Source organism: Xenopus laevis, chromosome 7S (genome assembly GCF_017654675.1).
Source record: "Xenopus laevis strain J_2021 chromosome 7S, Xenopus_laevis_v10.1, whole genome shotgun sequence".
Classification (NCBI taxonomy): Eukaryota; Metazoa; Chordata; class Amphibia; order Anura; family Pipidae; genus Xenopus; species Xenopus laevis.
In genome coordinates, this window is record NC_054384.1 from 91,986,575 (window position 1) to 92,008,239 (window position 21,665).

Genomic DNA, 21,665 nt, shown 5'->3' on the forward strand with positions numbered 1-21,665 from the left:
TCTCTGATGTCATGCCCACCGAACATCACTGCTTCACCCCCCAATGCTATTTGCGCTGTCCCCTTTGTGAATGCAGACAATGCATGGATTTGCTTAAAGGGGTTGTTCAACTTTAAATAAACTTTTAGTATGATGTAGAGAGTGATATTCTGAGACAATTTGCAATCGGTTTTCATTATTTGTGGTTTTTGAGTTATTTAAAGGAAGGAAACAAACGATACATGAAAAAACTCTAATTTTGTTGGCAATTATAAGTAATATATGCTGTTTCTTTTACATGGTGCTAAAAATTCATATTATTTTTAAAAATTATTAGAGCTCCCTATAGATCAGGGGTGTCCAACCTGCGGCCCAGGATGGATATGAATGCGGCCCAGCTTGAAACACTCAGTTCCTGAGGAAATGTCATAATAGTATAATAATACGTCTATTTAATATCCATGTGTCCAGTGTATAGCTCCATCTGGTTTTCCAACTGGTATTGTAGTTCTTTTCGGTGTATTTTCTTTAATTTTACAAATCAAAAGTGTTTGTGTATTTCATGTGTGGCCCCAGACAATTTTTCTTTTTCCAATGTGTCAGTAGTTTATAATGCAAGTATTATCATTATCAGGGCTGCCTAATGTGAGCAATTTCTTCTGTTCATACTTGATGGGAGGCATGATAGGCCTTCAGTGACCACAGTAACAAGTTCTTGGGTTTGTTGAACACTCCCTGTTCAAACCAGGGTGCAGTTAAAGGGTGGAAAGAGTTGACAGGAAAACATGTAATATGAATTTATCTCCATCTCATTAGACCTGTGCCACATCCCATATCACAGTCTGTTTTTCTTCCTCCTTCACTCGCTGATTAATCTAGTCAATTTCTGCCACCATAAATGCTGACCCGCTAACTTTTAAGTGTGCTTACAGTGTTAATTACATATTCATTTATGATCCAATGTTTCCTTCCAAACAAACCTCTTAAAAAGTTTGTTCTCCCTTGCTGGGCCCTTGGGCCACATCTGGCTTCAGATCAACAGTAGTCTATAAATCCAAGGAAAAAACTGTGTATGTTTCTTCTTGTGTTCTGCTATTGATTACAAAAACTTTTGGGGGCAGCATGTTGACCTTTCTCCTGATGTGATTTCCTCTGTTAATAAAAACACTGCTGTGTGGGCTATAAATCAGTATGTAAGACTATTGAGGCCACCCTGCAATCCTCAATTATTATCAGTGTGTTGTTGTCTACTTGTTGGTAAACTTAAAAATAATTTTTATGCATATCTTCCCATGATAATCACTATTTCAAAGTGGTGCATTTTCGCCGTATTCATGCGTTTTGCATCCATAATTATGCGATTGTGTAACTAAAGTTACTTTCAACTTTGTGTTAAGTATAGGTATATAATACACAAAAGCCACGAATATCTTGTAAATTATATCCTTATAAACGGTGAGTTCTGATGTCATCATTTATAAACGGTGAGTTCTGATGTCATTTCTGTCACATGACTCACTGAACCTTGTGTATTATAATAAATAAAGTACCCCCAGTTGCAAAATATGAGGATATTAGAAGTTACCTCGGAGTTCCATGACCTGTATAAAAACACTCGGCCTTCGGCCTTGTGTTTTTATATGGTCATGAAACTCCTTGGTAACTTATAATATCCTTATATTTTACAAGAGGGGGTACTTTATTCACTATATAATCTATCTCTGGAATGCTAGTGACCTGAGGTTTTCCAGGTAAGGGATCTTTTCTGTAACCTTTAAGGCTAAGGCCACACTAGGCGATAGCGCCGCGATTTGACTCGCGGCGACTTTTCGCCGCGACTTTTAAGCCGCAATCGCTGGGGAAACTTTTGCGCTGGCGTCTATGGGGAATCGCGAAAAATCGCCAGCGTAAAAACACACGTGGCGATCTTTTTTCTATTGTCGCTCGAAATCGCCTAGCGAGGCAATTTCGAGCGACAGTAGAGAAAAGATCGCCGCGTGTGTTTTTACGCTGGCGATTTTTCGCGATTCCCCATAGACGCCAGCGCAAAAGTTTCCCCAGCGATTGCGGCTTAAAAGTCGCGGCGAAAAGTCGCCGCGAGTCAAATCGCGGCGCTATCGCCTAGTGTGGCCTTAGCCTTAGTCTGTATTAAATAAACCCAAAAAGATTGGGTTGCCACCAATATGTATTCATGCAATTTAGTTACCATTAACTAAAAGGCACTTTAATAAAAAAAAAAAAAAAAAGAGAAAAGGTAAATTGTTTTTAAATTCAGTTCCTTTGTTTAAAATGGGCTCTGTGGGAGATGTCCTTCCTGTAATTCAGAGCTTTCTGGATAAGGGATCCCATACCTGAAAGGTGATCTGCAACAGTTCTCAGTGTGTAGTCCCTGTGTCTACACACTGAGAAATGTTATTGTGACATTTATTGTAATATAATCTGGCATCATGGTTTTTTTTATACCTCTGAATTGCGAAAAGTTAGAGGTTCCCATCATTGGTCCCAAAATAACGCTTAAACCCAAAAATTCTGAAAACTTCTATCCTGAAGCAGCCAATTAAGGCGGTTATTTACTAAACTCTGAATGCAAAAATCACAAATTTTTCCGAATTTATTAAACCCAGAGGATGGAAAAGTCAGAATCTAAAAATCTGGCATCTCCAACCTGTCGAGGTTGCATATAAGTCAATGGGAGACGTCCCAATGATTTTTTTGATGTGCGCTGGGTTTTCGGGTGAAAAATCCCCAAAAAAATAGTGAAAATCTGATGAAAGATCCGAAAAAATAGTGAAAATCGGATTTTTCACTATTGTTTTTTGTATTTTTTGCAGCAAACAAAATTTTTGGGAAAGTGTATTACCGGTAATAAATAAGCCCAAAAAACCCATGCGAATTTGGTCCGATGCAAATTATTTTTTATTTTTTTAAGAAAATATTGAGATAAATTCAGATTGATAAATAACCCCCATAATGTCTGTTTTAGCAGTTGGCAAGTCACCCATGTTACAATTAGGCATCTGTCAACAGTACAAGAATATAACTGCTACAAGTGTGTTTTAAGATAAGTTGACTGTTTTTCTCAGTAGCACTTCTATGTCCATAGCATTAACTCTTGTGTGACTATTGTTGGGGCTGAAATGCTAACGAAGCCAAAATTTGGGATAAAAATAAAGGCTCTATACTTAGAAGGTGTGTACTTCTTTTGTCTTTCAATTGGTATGGGACCTGTTATCCAGAATGCTCGGACCTGGTGTATTCTGAATAACAGATTTTTCTGTAATTTGGATCTTTGTATTTTAAGTCTACTAGAAAATGATTTAAACATTAAATAAACCCAATAAACTGAATTTGCTTCCAATAGGGATTAATTATACCTTGGCTTGAATCAGGTACTAAGTACTATTAATACAGAGAAAAAAGGAAATAATTTTTAACAATTTGGATTATTTGGATAAAATGGAGTCTATGGGAGATGGCCTCACCGTATTTCGGAGCTTTCTGGATAACTAGTTTCCGGATAGTTGATCCCTTACTTGTACAAACATAATCCCTTTGTAACATAGTAATTGGTATACTTTAAAACATGGGATATGTCACATTTCTTTCCATGCAACACAGACTAGAAAAAAGAGCATATATATATATATATATATATATATATATATATATATATATATATATATATATATATATATATATATATATATATATATATATATATATATATATATATATATATATATATATATATATATATATATATATTTTGTTGTTGTTTTTTTAAATATTTTTTTTTTGTAAACTCGGTTGGATTATGGTCTCTTCATTTGTAGCAGATAAACATAATAACAATGATTATAGCTATGAATGCAGTATTCTATATAATTAACTTTCTGTACCAGCAGAGTGGTTCAGCAGTTCTTTAATAGTAATTATCCAGACTTTACAGTTGTGTTGGATCTCCTTAGGCCCAGCCTAACCAGCTACATGGCTGGTTAAATTATGATTCAGAATGCACTGGTTTTAGAGCTGCCATGTAATGCGAATCTGGATTAAATTTCACTACCCAGTGAATATAATCAATAGCCTCAGAAACTGGGCCATTGCTTTTATTCATCGAAAAAGGAACCAGCTTGAGTAATATTCTACCAGCTCCATGCATTTTCTGACTTGTCCCAGGGCTCCCTTGTGCATGCTTGGGATGTGCAGTAAAGTAAATGCTGAACTTACTTGTGCACAGCCTTATGTTGGCACTTACATCACTTTCCTTGTCCTTTAATTACCAATTCGTTTTTTAAAACCAATATCACAGAGCATATGCTGAGAGTCAGAAGATAAGATGAGGCTGTATGGGAGGGCGGTCTCTGAAGCACAAATTAGAGTCCATCATGGGGTTGGATACCAGGAGAATACCTGCAAGGTTGTTGGGTTTTGGGCGGAAAGACCTCTGTCCCCTGACAATGTTGGCTGTCCACGGGTACTCTGGGTTCTCAGGCAGATTGCAGGCTGCATCCCCCCCACCTCCTATTAGAGTTCTGCAGTTAAATGTAACTATTTCCCCCAACCTGTTTGATCTGCCTCCAAGGTGACGTCACTTCCCTCCACCAGGGACGCCATTTCCGGTTTTCTCAGGTCCCGAGTTGGATCTATAGTTAGTGCACTGAAGGTAGGTTTCGGGAGCAGGAAGAGGGGGGATTTTTAGAGGGCCAGTGGGTCTGAGTTCAGCTCTTGCGTACTGGGTCCAGGTTGGGCACGTGGCTATTGGACTTGGGCTAATAAAGAAGCCCAAAGCATAATGTGTAGCATTCCTGCTTGCTTCTTTCTTAACTCTCAGTTGTCCCATGGTGAGCTGTGTGATTCCAAAACAACATTTACTCCTAAGTGCTGAATTTGGGTCCTCCTCAGATTTTCATGGTTGGGCTATACATTCTCATTGCAGCCTATGCTGGGGCTGCTGTGGTGCTCTGAGACTGGACACATACCGTATATTTCCAAAACTTCATACATGTCCAAAACTACATATATGTCTTGCTCTACCTCAAGCCCATTTTGAAGAGGACAGAGGGCCTTCATTCTCATTCTCTTTCTCTCTTTCTCTCTCTCTGATAGTCTCTGATAGTCACTCGCAGTGATACAATCAAGTTTTGAAAAAATCTTGATTCTGACCATATCAATAGAATGTCTCAAAGTTTCTGATCGCAGTGATATGATTTATGGTTACACCTCTGGTTCTGGAGAGGAATGTGGTGTCTGGCAACACATAGCATAACTAAAAATGAGATCTCAGTAGCCTTCCTTTTTAATGTTTCTGTTCTGGCCAGAAACATTTTCTAGCCATATTTTTTGGATCACAATAAAGTGTCAAATATCTGTTACAGGTTCTCTAGGCACATTTTCAGCTTGTTAAAAGGCTCTGTAGTATTAGAGCTGTGTTTAGGCCATTTTTCTATATTCTTCCACACCTTTTAATACCTTTATGGCACTTGAGTTTATCTTGGTTTAGTTATATTACAACCATTGTGATGTTTTATAAGTTGCTATGGTGTTGTCTATTAAGTAAACTTGTGATGTCACTGAAGTTACCCTTTTAGGTCAGCTTTTTGGTCAATTGGCAATTTAAACTGTGTACTTGAATTTCTTTGGCATTCATCTTGCCTTGAAGCTAGTCAGATTTGCCCAAGGTCTAGCAAATTGCTCTTGTGGCACCAGCCATTGCTGCATAGTCCAAATCCAAGGCCAGGGTTTCTATGTGTGTAGACTGGAGAGGTAATTGGACGATTTCCAGAACAACATTTCATAAAATGGATCTAAAAAATGTAGTTCTGTTCTCTCTCTTCTTTTATATAGTTTAGCGTACAGTGCTACGCAATATGTTGGCGCTATATAAATAAATGTTAATAATAATAATCTATGCAAAGATATTGAGACGTAACTTTATTTTGTGCATTTCTAATTATTTAGACCAGGTCTATCCAACTGGAGATCAGTGGGCTTTGTCTGTTTGAAGGCTTCATACATTTCACTGCATCAATGACATCATCATTTTAATTTAATCCAGCCCTCGAACATTGGGGAAATTATTCCATTTTGAAATCATGCTCAGCAGTGATAATTGATTAGCCAACAAGCGACACCACATGTGACGTGGCCGTTGTACAATGATTTGGGAGCACTGTCAAAGACAAAATTGATTGCAGCTTGTCACAAGAAAATAGAAACCCTGCAATAAAGCCTTTACTGAACTTTTATACAGAGGTGTTGGAATTGAATATAAAATTATTGGTTTTAATGTGCACGTAATGGTCCTTTCTTCGTTGCAGCTGACAGTTGTATTGCAGGGTAGTTGACAGTTGCTGGAGCGTTTAGGCTTTCTGCTCTGTGTTCCACATCGCATGCTCATCTCAACCCCCAGCGAGGCTGACAGTGTGACCTTCAGAAAGATTTGTACAGCTTTGCTGACACCAGTTTAGCCTGCAGTGTATCACTGTACTCGCACGCTCCCTAGCCTTACTCCTAATTGCTTTCTGCAGCGCTTATTTTGGGTTGTTTCTTTGCTTGTGTGGGGGAATGTATGTCCTGTAAGCATGTCTGTTCTCGGCTTCTGCCCTAGCTTCAATACAGAAGTAGTAGAAGTATGGGATCTGTTATCTGAAAATCTGTTATGCAGATAGTCCAAATTACAGTAATGCAACCCCCCCCCCCCCATGTTCCATAAACTAGCAGTTCTTAAATTTTGACTGGAAATAATTCAGAATCTTGTTAGAGCTTTTAAAATTTTTAATGCTAAAATCTGCCTGTACCACCGGTGTCAGTGAGGTAGGGGAATGCACTGCCGGCTTATGTTGTGATGGCTGATCAATGCCTATAAGAGTGGCTTGGATGATTTCTTGGACAGACATAATATCAAAGGCTATTGTGATGCTAAACGCTATATTTAGTATAGATATGGGTATACAGTAGTGATGTGCGGGTCGACCCAATACCCGCGGGTCGACCTCGCAGTATTCCTCACGGGCGGGTGCGTGTTGAGCTCTTCTCCTGCTCTCCCCGCCCGCCACCTTCAAATGCCGGCATCCGACTTCCGGGTTCCTGTTTTATACTCTCGCGTCTGCTCGCTACGCCCCTTTTGTCACGTCATTGTGACGCCATCGGTGGGGCGGTTCTATAAAAGGACACGGGGGCGGGCACGGGTCGGTGCAGGGAGGGTTAGGATGGGGTGCGGGTCAGGCACATCACTAGTATACAGTATATAATTTAAGTGAGGGTATAGAGTAGGGATGCACCGAATCCTGCTGAAAAAGGCCGAATTCCGAACCGAATCCTGGATTCGGTGCATCCCTAGTATAGAGGGGTTTGTGTATGGATGCTAGGTTTTTCATTTTGAGGGGTTGAACTTGATGGACTGTCTTTTTTCAACCCGATTTAACTATGTAACTGTAAGATACCTATTAAATGCAATGATTGTGCTCCAGGGGTTTTCACCTCAGCTGAGCCCTACAATTGACATCTGCTTGTGAGGGCAATATTATGGCATTAAAGGAAATCTGTACCCCCCCCATGTGCGATATAAAACTTTATCACCTAAAACATCATGTGGAAAACCCTGCTTCATCTAAATAAACCTAAGGGCCTCCTCCTGGAATCTTATGATTCATGGTGAACTTAAGCAAACCATGGGCACTCATACATGTTTGGCCACATCAGCCAGTTAATGGGCATATCAACCAGTTAATGGGCATATTTATTGATATATCTATGGCAGTTTGGTATCATTCTTTAATAATCCGCGTAATATGAGATAAACTATCTGTTGGTTCATTCTAGTGGTCTAGTTTTACTCTGATAAAAATGAGATGGATGAATTTGCGAGCTTTACATTTTCCATTGCTACTTTCATAGTCTGTTTATCATATGAAAACTTGTGAATCTTTACATAAAACTTGTAGACCATCTTAAGAATGCAGGTATTGATCAAGATCTTTAATTACACCCTTCATCACAGTTCATCAGCCAAATAAGAATGCTGCTAATCCAGATGCAAGGGTGTAATTTAATTGCATCTATGACTGCGAAGTAATGACCCAACTTATGTTATGGAATTTCCTTTATAAATCTACAGTATGTACATATATGTACTGTATAATACCCACCCTGTTGGTTAGATAGAGGTAAGCTTTTGCAGTAAAATGCTTACTGTTTTTTTTTTTTTCCGTAGTAGATATGCAGTTCCAGCCCTGCACATTCATGGAACATTTTCATAATGTTCCTTCATGTATCAGCTAAGCATATAAGTAATATCATGTAATTCCACAAAAAGCTTTTATCTGTGTTTTTTTGTTTAAGGCCCATGTCTTGGAACACTGTGCTGCTCAGTTGTGTTGGAGAAATTACTAAAAAAAAAAAAAAGTGAGCTGAAAATCACAATGCCATTCCGTTCATCCGCAGGTTTGTAATTTAAATGTGAACATGCTCTTAAGTCAAATGAAGCAAAAACAGAAAAAGTAACACATCCTTGAGATGTGCTCCGCCATTGCTTACAGCAAACCAGTTCAGATGTCAGATCTGTTCCTATATATTGTTCTGACCGTTTAAAACTTAACCTTTATGATCAATTTTGCTGATAAAAAAATATCCATGCGCTTTACCCTGAGACACACTCACTCAATACAATTATTTAAAACCGCATTACATGGATGGTGGTTAGACACCTTTTTTACTGGTTTAAATAACTACATATGTATGTGCTAATAATAGCAATGTGTAAGTCCCATTAGTTTACTTCCCCCCAACCCTTCCGTTTGTTCCCCCTAGCAATTTATTGCCTATCTACATTGGGTGCTAGCCACACCAATGCCGCCGTGTGTGTTTTGCCTCTGTCACAGCTTCATCGGGTGCATAAGTGTTGGGCGTGCGTCTTTCCTAGGCTTAAATAGGCTTCTAATGGTCTCACTGTGTTTGAAATTCTCGGAAGTCCCTTCTGGTCGTATGATTTTACACAAAATTTACTCGGAGGGCCTCTGATTCTTTCACCCTTTCTCGCTACCTTATCCAGACGGGCATGCATTGCTCTTACTTCAATGTGTGCGTTGCCCAAAACTTGCCTAATTTGCCTTTTTTTACCAACAAAATTGATAATAATGGTTACGTTTTAAACAGTCTGAAGAATATAGAGAAACCGATCCGACATCTGAACTGGTTTTCCTTTTAGGGATGCACCGATTCCAGGATTCAAACTTTTTTTTTTTTAGCAGTATTCAGATTCGGCCGAATCCTTCTTCCTGACTGAACGAATCATAATTGGCATATGCCCGCCCTCCGCGGGGACACCCATAGCCCTTTCTTCTCAAGCTCCTGGTTCTCTATGTTGCACGCGCCCACGCAGTTCCAGGTTTACGTTCCGGCTGTCATCATGCCGAGTGGCACGAAATTCAAATATTTAAAGGGACTTCTGGCTCAAAATCATTGCCCGTTGTAGGTTCTACTTGCTAATATCCTGGGTGTGCTTAAATTGTGTTTGATTCCTGGTTTTTATCCCTGCCGGTCTGATTAATCTGAACTCTGCCAATATTGACCCATGCCTGCCTGACTATCCTGAACTCTACTTATCCTGACTCCTGCCTGACGATTCTACCAGTATTGACCCTTGCCTGTCTGACCTTGCTAGTACCATGCCCGCACCGAACCTGACCTGCCTGACTACGCTTTGTCTATTCCAAGTACTGTGCCTTCCATCCAAAAACCTAGACAACAATCGTGCCCCTTTGCTCGTCCAGAACTTTTGCTTGGCTCCTCTCTTAAAGCCTGGCGACATCTGATTGGCGGAGGGCTCCTCCCGAAGTGAAAGGCGGCTGCTACATGCGGAAGCAGAGCCGAGACCAGGGAGCATAGCATTTGTTCTGGATTTGATTGTTACACATTACCGCCGCTTCAGTGTAGACAGACATGGCAGATTTTGGCACGAAATGCAAGGGGCAAGGGCCTGTTAGTGTGTTGAAGGCTATTCTCTGCCTGATAAGGAGAGAAGAGTTGCCATTTGATTGTCAAGAGGGATTTTCTATGCCTACTCACCCAAATTTTGTTACACCCCTGCTGAGTAACATCTAGCCACAGGAAAACTTGCTGAAACTATGGATAAAAGGGCCAAAATACAAAATTACCAACAGAATCCCTATTCTGTAGGTGCTTCTTTATACCCTTGCTCTCCCCACCAATGTTTTTGTGCTCATTCACGGCGGAGATAGTGTAACCATATCTCTTATTGCACCTATAACATTCTTACACTACCATTAGGCCTCGGGTAGATGTCTCTCGTATGCACCGTGTAGGCACAAAGCTTATGCATATCATTGTAAGTTACTGTAATGTTTACCAGAGCATTCCATAGCTTGATTACATTTGTAGAACATCGTCTCTGACGTTTCTGAAGGTTCTGCCTTCCCAACCATGGGCTCTGTTGACAATGTAGTACAACTGTTCTTTAAAGCTGACTTGTATAGGCATTGTAAATACAATATTGTGTAAAACTGACCATTTAAGCAGCCATCGGTTCAGTCGTTTTGGAGAGTATTGGAGAGTACTCAGGCTGGCCGCTATATGACTGTTGAGGCTTTTATGGGAGTCCTTGGTCAACCCAGAATTGAATCCAATGAGCTGATCTGTGGACAGGGTTGCTGGTTCAATATAGCAATCATTATGTGGACTAATTGTGGACTAATTGCAAAATAGCAAATGGATCAGTCAAGGTCTAACAAATGTGTGCATCTTCCCATGTGTAGACTGTTCAGGATTCAGATTTAAAAGTCACCTGAAAAACCTTTGTGCTTAAGCACCAATTATAATTGATCACTAAACCCTGTTTATAACAATATATTTTTCAGGATACACATGGCTCTTGTATGTAATATAATGAATAAAGTACCCCTTATTGGAAAATATAAGGATATTAGAAGTAACCTCGGAGTTCCATGACTCGGGCTTTGGCCTTCTGCTTTTATATGGCCATGGAACTTCTCAGTGACTTATAATATCCTTACATTTTTCAATAACCACCCGTTTTGGATGCACTTTGATCCAATCGTTGGTCCCTAGGGCCCACAATCGGATCAGCCCGATATCACATACTTCAATGTGGGAATATCGGGGAACGAGCGGACCTCTACGTCTATGGCCACCTTTAGGAGTTGAACTATTATCGTAAGTGAAAGAAGGCAAGATCATCCTGAATGATAATGGAAAAGAGTAGGTAAATATGCAGAGCCTCAAAAACGGATAGGCGTGAGCCGAGGAACTGTGCCAAAAAATGAGGAAGGCAGAATGGAGATATAAAACTAGTGACTGAACAGCAATCGTATGTGAATTTGTATAATGTTTGTCAGAATGAAATGCAGGGATAATTAGCACATTGCTGTCAGAGGTCATTGTGTTTTTGGGTGTGATGCTCCTGAGCTCAGGCTCAGCAGCTGTTTTCCATTTAGGAACTTGGTAAGCGATGAACTATGAATAACCCACTGAACATTGCTTCCAAATACATTTTAATAGGTTTCAAATGTTTCTCTATGTAACACCTTACAAAATAAAGACTATTTGTAATGTGCATGTGTGGTCTAGATGTGTGTGCGTACGGCTGTGGCCATATTGTTTGTGAACTTGGTTAGGATGCCTTCTAAGGGCAGGGCTACACGACCGGTTCCGACGCTCAGTGAAAAATTGCAGGCGTCACGTCGCTACACGCTGCGTCTGCATCCGACAGTCGTGTCGCATCAACGCTGTGCAGCAGAATCGGCCGTGTAGCCCTGCCCTTAAGGCTGCCTAAAAGTAATAGCTTTATAGCTTTTTAATTTAATTTTGATCATCTATGTTCAATATTGATGGTCGGCACCGCTACTCTAATGCTTTAAACAATGGAATGGAATTCCTACTGTGAGAATCTTTGGTCCCTAATTCAGCCACAACGAATATCTTTCAATAAAATGTTAATTATGTTTTCTGGGTAAATCTTAATCTTGCCTTGTGTATTGTGTGTCAATGGCTCTGAGGGTATATCTGTCCCTGCTACACAGAATCAAAAATGTAAAATCCAGCTTTGTTGGTGTTTTTTTCACATGCATGCTGTTGTACATACTGCATTACATGAAGCATACATGTAAACCAATCACTAAAGAGGTAATAAATGCTAAATATGAACAATCAATGGTGCCAGATCTTAAATTGTGCAAAACTGGTTGTTCATTTTTGCGCCATTATTGGAGTTTCCTGAGGATCATCTCTTGCCGAGTACTGCTAGCTCTGCAACCTGACAAATTGGCCAGCCAGAGTAGAATAGCTGAATGGGAGACAGCAAGGTTTTTGGGGCAATTTTTTATTAAAGCATCACAAAATGTATATTTTTAAAGACCATTTCTATTTTAAGTGGCATATAGTGCTATGGCAGATTCTTGTTTTAACATTATGGGGTTATTTATCAAAATCTAAATTTTTATGTTTTATTTATTTATTTTTTTAAATTAAGTCTGACCAAACTAGAATCCATGATTTGACCTTTATTATTAAAAAAGCACAATTTAATTGGATCTGGGAGTAAGCTCGATAAAATCAAGCTAAAACCCGAATAGTACAATTTTTTCAGAGGTTTTCCCCAAATCTCTTGATTTTTTTTTTTTCGGGCTTTTCCCCCGAAAAGTCAGAATTTTTGGGATTTTTGCCCGAAATAGTCAGATTTTCCGGCTAATTCCTGTGCGGGATAAGGACTTCGCCCATTGACTAATATACAACCTCGGTAGGTCTGAGATGGCAGAATTTTGTATTCTGTCTTTTTGCCTCCTCTGGGTATAAAAAATTCGGTTTTATAGTTAAACAAAAAATCTAATTTTTACAGTTATTGGCATTTGGACTTTAATAAATAACCCCCCACATGTCCCCTTTAAAGTGGTGATTAGGCATACTTTTATTTATTTTTTTCCCCCCAACAGCAGCTAAGATAACGGTTTTGTGATAAATAGCATTCCTTTTAGCTTTGTGATTCTCCGTCTGCCCACATGCTACAAACCCTCCGTAAACAGGAAACAAACGTTAGAGTGTGGGTCACTTTTGCTAATAACAATGTAATGACTTCCATACCTGCTGTTCTTTAAATCCAAGGAGGTCTCTTGGCAGTGTCTTGGTGTACCTCGATATGATTCAGTGTGCATGCTGCTGTTTTTTCTAGGCCTCTAGATCTTTTTTTTTTTTTTTTGTCACATTCTGTTTTAATTAAGACACTCTCAACAAATTTTTATACATACAGGTATGGGACCTGTTATCCAGAATGCTCGGGACCTGGGGTTTTCTGGATAACGGATCTTTCCGTAATTTGGGTCTTCATGCCTTAAGTCTGCTAGAAATTCATTTAAACCTCAAATAAACCCAATAGGCTGGTTTTGCTTTTAATAAGGATTAAATATATCTTCGTTGGGATCAAGTACAAGCTAGTGTTTTATTACAGAGAAAAAGGAAATCATTTTTAAAAATTTGGAGTATTTAGATAAAATGGAGTCTATGGGAGCCATTCTGTAATTCGGACCTTTCTGGATATCGGGTTTCCGGATAAGGGATCCTATGCTGGTATTTGAAGATTGTTTTGTTCCCCTTCAGGAACTTATTAACTTATTAATAAATGCATATTGCTCATATTAAATGAGTCTTCCAGTAAAATGTATTCTCCATTCATTGTTATACTTTATTCATGACTTCTTACCTTGCTTTTTTTTGATTGGGAGTGTTTGTTTTTATGGTAAGACCCTATACATTTCAAAGAAGGCAACCCCCAACCAGATATCCCCTTTCTTTACCTATTCAGTTATGGTTTGACTCCACCAATATGTGTTGGCCAACTGCTGATGAATGATGTCAACATAAAAATCTGTATTCACTAAATCAAATTTACTTTGAATTTGACTTCATCCACAATTTAAGGGTCTTCTACCTTATAAATATTTTTTGTGTTATGAAAGAAAATGTAACGCTAAGCTACTTTTTATTTGCGTTAAAAGTCCCTGGGGTGCCAAATAAGAGCTGTGATTTGCTATTGGTAGCCCGTTATGCGAACTGGCAGCCTACAAGAGACTTCATTTGGCATTACACCTAAGTTTTATGCAACCCAAACCTGGAATTGAAAAAGAAGAACCTGCTTTGAGGCCACTGGGAGCCAAATACAATGGGTTGGTGAGCGACATGTTGTTTGCAAGCCACTGGTTGTGGATCGCTGTTATAGAATATCCTGTACCTAGCAACTTTGCAATTGGTCTTAATTTTTTTCCCCATACATTTTGAATTATTTGCTTTTAGATCTGTTCTTGAACCTCTCTATAGCTGGCCATTCAAGTAAAGATCTGCTCTTTTGGCAAGGTCGCCAAGTAAGTGGATCTTTCACCACCCTGAGCTTGGCGATGTTAGGCTGATCAAATCATGGCACAGTATATTAACAAGCAGATTCCTTCCTATCCTCGACAGGGTTTTTAAACCCCGTCCCATCGTTATCTGTCCGATGTTTGGCCACATATCTGTCGAGGAGAGCGCCATGTAGGGTCCACGGTATGTCAGACAATTTTATTGTCCCGGGTATAGCCCTGTCTGAGAACCTGCAGGAATTCTGCCTAAAAAATGGCACATACATATGGAGAATACTTTTGTAAACTGAATCCTTTTTTAATGTAAGATTTTGTATTTTTTTTATTTGTAGTTTGGCTGCTTCATTTTTTTGCCTTTTTCAAAAGTGTACTACTATGTGCCATGTGTAGCAACTATAATGATATGGTTTGCTTATGTGAAGCAACTACATCTTGAATTTTCATTAGTGAATGAACATGTAGTTCCTATTACTTTTCCTGCTTTTTCCATGACATCATTCTTTGGCTGATACAGTTTTATATCCTCCCACTTGTCTTCCAGCCATTCATTTTACTATTTTTCCTTTTTAATACTGGGGAAAGCTCACCGCATTTAAGTCAATCCCCCCCCATACAGCGCTTCTTTCTTCCGTCCCCCACCTTCCGTGTTTTCTATAAAATGGAAATGCTGTATACATAGCTGAACTGCACAGCTCTATATCGCTGGTTGTCTGAGAGTAATGGGGCATCTGTGAGTGCTGGGATATTAGGAGCTGGAAGGAGGAGTACATGTTCTATGTCAATGAAAGAAAATTAGTGATTTTGATGGATACAAATGCATAATATTTATTTTCCATTATAATGTCATCTCTGCAAATAAGACATCCATAATTATTGGAAGAATTGACCAATTAGATGCAGTACTCTGCCAGCTATTGGCAGTCCTTATGAGCTTGATCCATGGTCAGTATTGTGCTCACAATTAACAGAGCAGAAACGTATTTTACTTAAGGGTAAACTTTATTTTACAGAAGCATGCAAAAAAGGGGTATCGGGAACGCAGAAAAATTCCACAAGGGCTGCCAAAATTGTAGTCAAAAATATATTTATTGTAGATTCTTTAAAAAAGGAACAATATCTCCATTAGCCCGACACGTTTTGTGCCCTCCAAGCCACTTAATCATGGGCTCAAATCATACAAGCTCTGTACATATATAAAACATATTATATTTTCAACTTTGTGCCTGATACCCTTTTTTTTTTGTATGCTGCTGGTTTATATGCTCCCTAAGCTGAGGGTCTGGGGCTGGTGCACCTGGACCACCTGTTCTACTTGGTGAATGATCAACAAACTTTGTGTCCTGTGCCCCTCTCTTCTTTTTTGGTGGTTTAATGTTATTAAACTTATTTTACCCTTATTGGCTTATACCAAGATATGCAATGGTCCATTATAAAGCAAGCACAGACCATGCAAGCACAAATGTGGCTTTAAAAAATAATTATTCTTTCAGTAACCGGTTTTATTTGTTGAAAAAGGAAGTGGTGCAACAACAGACAGGGTTGACTTTAACAAAATTTAAGTGAAATCTTTAACAGTAACTTCCTTATATGAACGGAACCTCCAGATGTCTCCCAGCATGTCAAGTACAGCTAAATATGTATTTGCATAAAGCGGCAGTTTATACCTATCTATACCTATTTTAGTGAGCAAAATAAAGCACCCTATAGTCAAGATACTTTCTGCATTCATTCATATTTTGTCATTTATAAATGCCCTGCATAAACTCAATCCCAACTGACCATTTTGACCTCCAATGTTCTCGTCATTAATTCCGTCAAAATTGTGGATACAGATGCAGATTTGTGTCTGATGTGTTAAAATGTGCACAATAGTGCATGCTTATGCATCAGATGCAAATGTGCCTGCAATTTTGATGGAATTAATGGGGAACCATGGCAAATTACAGTAGGTTTTAAATTGAAGTTTGCATATGCAGCTACATTCATAAATGACCATTATAGAGTTGAAACTCATGTTGGCCTGGGGTGGATAGTATATTTCCCCTTTAAAGTATTAGCTAAGAAACAAAGTTAAATTTACTGACATGCAAGCAAGCTAAAAGAGGTGTCCATAGCGCAAGCAGTAAAATTCTTTACATAGTTGTATAGTGTTTGGGCAAGTTCCCACCCAACCAGAAATCCAATTGTTCACCATTTGTCCAGAAGTCTAGTGCCTTTATATAAAGACTTCCAGTCTAGTTACCCTGAGATTTATTTGAGTTCTAAAAAAAATTCAGGACTTGTCCATACACGGGTCAAATCAGCAGTTTATTGGTGCTTTATAGTGTATGGGACCACTGAGAGGCCTGCCTGACCGATATCTGGATGAAAATTTGTCCATCTGTCAGGTTTAGTTTTTCCATGGGGGACAGTCAATATCAAATCGACTTAAAGGAACAGTAACACCAAAAAGTGTTTTAAAGGAATGACAATATAATGTACTATTGCCCTGCACTGGTAAAACTGGTGTGTTTGCTTCAGGAACACTACTATAGTTTATATAAACAAGCTGCTGTGTAGCCATGGGAGGCTGCCATTCAAGCAAAGGATACACGGTAAATAACAGATAAGCTCTGTAGTATACAATGGGATTCTTCAGAACTTATCGTTGTGTAGCCTTTTTTCCTTTTTCAGCTTTCAATGGCTACACAGCAGCTTGTTTATATAAACATTTATCGAATTTCCCAGTGCAGCATAACAGTACATTATATTTTCATTACTTTAAAAGACTTTTTTTGGTGTTTATATTTCTTTAATTTCAGCCTCATATTATTAAAGGAAAACTATACCCCTCAAACAATGTAGGTCTCTATAAAAATGTATTGCATAAGACAGCTCGTGTAAAACCCTGTTTCATGTAAATAAACCATTTTCATAACTATACTTTTTTAGTATTATGTGCCATCGGGTAATTAAAAATTGAAAACTTTTATTTTAAAAAAGAATTGCTGTCTCCTGGTATAATAGGATTCACAGTGTACACAAACAAACCATACATGTTAGGTCACATGAGCCAATAAACAGTTCTGTCCTTTGCTTCCACACTTCTTCCTGTTACAGTTAGAGCTGTAGTATTTCTGGTCAGGTGATTTCTGAGGCAGCACACAGACCATCACAAAATGGTGGTTCAAGGCAAGAGATGTAAAAGGGCAATATTCGCTAAAATATATACCCCAGTTTGATAAGATTCTTTAGTATGTCACTTAATTTGATATAAACTATCTGTTAGTCAAGTATGGGGGTATAGTTTTCCTCTAACACTTAAATTATGCTGCATTTCCTCTTTACAAGTAAACTTACAAAATTAGATTTCAGAATGGTTCCAACAGAGTAGTTCCTCTTATTGACTGGCTGCAGCACCATGTCTGTCTTACTCAATAACTGCATGTGAAGATGGAAGATAATTTGGTGCCAGATCTGGCACAGATGGAGCTCTAATAGCCTTGCCTATTTACCATTCTCCTTCGTGTGCATTATATACAGCTATATCTACTCCTAGGTACTATTTTTGCTCCGCTCCTCAATCAGAACAGGAAGGCTGAGCTCCTGCAGACTTGCTTGGTGTTCAGCAATAAGTCTTTCCTGTCAGTTACGAGTAGCAGCAGGTTGCTCTGTTATTTATTTCCCCCACTTCTGCAGCAAGGAAGAGAGCAATGATTAGACAAGAAAAAATACTTCTGTGCATTCATTTTTTTCTTGTCTCTGTCTGCTTACTGTATCATTGACCAATAAAAGTATTACCTTTATACCACCTTATTTTTTTTTATCATTGACCAAACAATCCAAGGGATTTAATATCCGATAGCCGTTTCCTTTGACAGGGGATGATTATTACTGGTGGTTACAATGATTAAATATTGGCTACACTGGCAATAGACTGCCCCATGAACAAACTTATGCTTTTCTTCCTATGCAAATAGATCTGGATTCTCCCTAGGCCAATCTGAATGGCTTGCTGCCTTTCTCATTGTGTTGCAAACAATCAATAAGTAGTTGGGCCTGCATTTTTCAGTTGATCCAAGGTTTTCTTACTACCTACTTCGCCTTGTGAATCAGATGGACACAAGGGAGAAATAACAACATTTACCGTATTCTGGAAAATGCAAAGAAACAAGCTATCCAATCATCTCTCATATAGCCCATTTTAAAGGAATACTATACCCCTGAACAATGTAGGTCTTTATAAAAATGTTTTAAAAAAAAAAAAACAGCTCATATGTAAAACCCTGTTAATCAATTTTCATAATGATATACTTTTTTAGTAGTATGTGCCAGAAAATTGCCATAAAAAACAAGGACCAGCCCATGGATGCTACAATTCACAGTGCACACAAACAAGCCATACATGTTAGGTCACATGAGCCAATTAATGGAAAAAGTTCTGTATTTGCTTCCACACTTGTTCCTGTTACAGTTATAGCTGCAGTATTTCTGCTCGGGTGATCTCTGAGGTAGTACACAGACCATCACAAAATTTTGCCTCGAAGGAAAAGATATAAAAGAGCAATATTTACTCAAATATATATTCCCGTTTGGTAAGATTCTTTAATATGCCATTTAAGATTATGTAAACTATCTGTTGCTGAGGTTTTCTAGCTTTCCTTTAAAGGAGAACTAAAGCTTAACTAAAGAAGTAGCTAGAAATGTTGTACATTGTGTTTTGGGCTTTTGTACCAGCCCACAGCAACCACAGCCCTTTAGCAGGGAAGATCGGTGTCTTCCTGTCTCTGGTGTTTGAGTCTGGCAGCTCAGTAATTCAGGTGCAGACTAAACTGATACAATTTTGCAACATTGAGTTGCTACACTTCTCATCACCATTTCTGGAGTATTAGCAACTATTGTATTAATTCTAACAGCTGCCTGTAATAAAACCCAGGGATTCTGCTCAGTAGGGACAAAGATAATAAATGTATCAACTAAACGTAAATGCAATAATTTCAAGCATCAAATCCGAAAAATGTGTACGATTCTAATTTTTCAGTTTTATTGAGTTTTTTCCGCACAGGAAAATGTGGCCCCAGCCCTTTTCATTCCCTCACTTGTAGGACATTACAAAGCTTTGTGGTTCACAGATAGAAGGTGCAGTGATTTTAAGGAAAGCTAGGAAGCCTGTTTAATTAATGGATTTTATAAAATGTTCCTATGCACTCATAGGTAGCAGTTTAATGACTGCATATTGGTTAACCCAGGGGTCCCCAACCTTTTTTTTACCACATTTAAATGTAAAAAGAGTTGAGGAGCAAACAAGCATGAAAAAGTCTCTTGGGGTGACAAATAAGGGCAGTGATTGGCTATTTGGTAGCCCCTATGTGGACTGGCAGCCTAGAGGAGGCTCTGCTTGGCACTATACTATACTATACTTCCAAGCCAGGAATTCCAAAATAAGCACCTGCTTTGAGGACCCTTAGAGCAATATCCAAGGGGTTGGAGAGCAACATGTTGCTCACAAACTACTGGTTGGGGATCACTGGTTTAACCAATAAGGAACATTTTGTACAATATTTTATACATATTCCCGATTGCTGCCTTTCATTTGTGTCTGCCTTTCACTCCCAACTCGAATTTATAGCTAGTTCTCAACTTTTTTTCAATTTTTCACTGCTGTTATGTTTGTATTTCTCACCATTAAAATACATTTTGTAGGGGGATTTTTCTGTCTAAAGATAAACTCAATAGGTGCTAATTTACCCTGTAAGCATATCTCTTTCTGTTGTGGATGGCAGCTAGTATTTACATAATTCTTGGTCGTATCAAGTCTTTGAATGTGAACCTTGCTCTTCCTGGAAGCACAACCACATAAAGACAAGTTTGTTATGAGCTAAATATTGCCCAAGCGCTTAGTTCCCGTGCTATGAAGTCTTTGTATGTTCCTGGATTAGTGAGTTTCACGTAAATTGACCTACTTGTTGCTGTTTTGCTTTTTTTTTTTTTTTTTTTTAGGCATGTATTGATGAAAACCTGGAGGTGGTAGAATTTCTTGTAAATCACGGAGCCAATGTGAACCAAGCAGATAATGAGGGATGGACTCCTCTACACGTGGCGGCCTCCTGTGGCTACATGGAGATCGCAGAGTAAGTTAGTTAAAGGGCCTAGGAAAGGACACAATGTGTGTAAAATTTATATAGAGCCTCTATTGTAAAACTGTGCAGTGCTGTGTACAAAGTACAAATGAGGACAAAAACTGCATTATATAAAGATACAAAGATACAGAACATTAAAGGGGTTGTTCACCTTTGTGTTAACTTTTAGTATGATGTAGAGAGTGATATTCTAATACAATTTGCAATTGGTTTTCAATGTTATTATTCATGGTTTTTAAGTAATTTTAGCTTTTTATTCAGCAGTTCTCCAGTTTGCAATTCCAGCAATCTGGTTGCTGGGGACTAAATTACCCTAGGAAGACGACTAATAAAAAGGGCAGATTTATCAAGGGTCGAATAGTTAATTCGAATTTTTGAGTTTAAAAATTCACACCTTGTCTGCAAGGTACATAGACCTCTCGAAATCACGGAGCACCAAGGAAGCCAGCATCCATTCGTTAAAAGGATAGTTTATTGAACATAGTTAAAATCCAAATCAGCATGCCACATACATATTATGGGCTGCCCGCTCTATGCATTTCGTGGCTTCCCACCACTTCATCAGAAGCTACTGACTAAAATATAATTTCTTGCAAATGATTAAAGTGAAAGCAAAATCATATTCTGCTTCCTCTGTAGAATAAACTGCACCTTATCTAAAAGCCAAATAGGTTATAATGAGGTAAGGCAGGGGATTGTTTATGTAGAGTGTTTCTTGGTGGACTGTTTATTTGTTTTGATTGTGCTTGTGCAAAAATGTGACTACTGTCCTTTTCAGATTTTGACATTTATAGTGTACGAAATAACCAAATAAATACATATTTTCTAGCATGTTTTTTAACCATACAGTACACATATAGTATGGACTATACTAGTTAATAGGTTTAGTTAATAGGTTTGCTCCCTTAACCACTAGTCCTGCTGGTCACGATCCACACATCATATGACCAAAAAGACAAAATCACCTATGTTATTGAAAGTGAATGTGTTGGTGTTTTAGTAATTCTGTAATTAAAACATGCCTAAATATATTTTAATTGTGGTCTGTGTACACTACATAGGTATCTCCTGAAACATTCTGCGAATATTGCTGCTGTAAATAGTGATGGGGATGTCCCACTTGATATTGCCGAGGACGACTGTATGGAGAATTTGCTGCGTGCTGAAATTGCAAAAGGAGGTA

General features: G+C 38.6%; 1 protein-coding gene across 14 annotated transcripts in view; it reads left to right on the top strand.

Moving 5' to 3' along the window:
• The window catches only part of LOC108697741 (protein phosphatase 1 regulatory subunit 12C), a 48,204-nt gene that overhangs the window by 1,536 nt on the left and 25,003 nt on the right, over positions 1–21,665 (top strand). For all 14 annotated transcript variants that reach the window (XR_005963080.1, XM_041571554.1, XM_041571548.1 and 11 more), the window contains exons 2-3: positions 20,343–20,473; positions 21,544–21,662. Coding sequence is in view for 13 of the 14 variants with exons in the window: in XM_041571554.1 (XP_041427488.1) it covers positions 20,343–20,473; positions 21,544–21,662 (250 nt within the window). In the remaining variant the exon portion in view is untranslated. The remainder of the gene's footprint in view (positions 1–20,342; positions 20,474–21,543; positions 21,663–21,665) is intronic.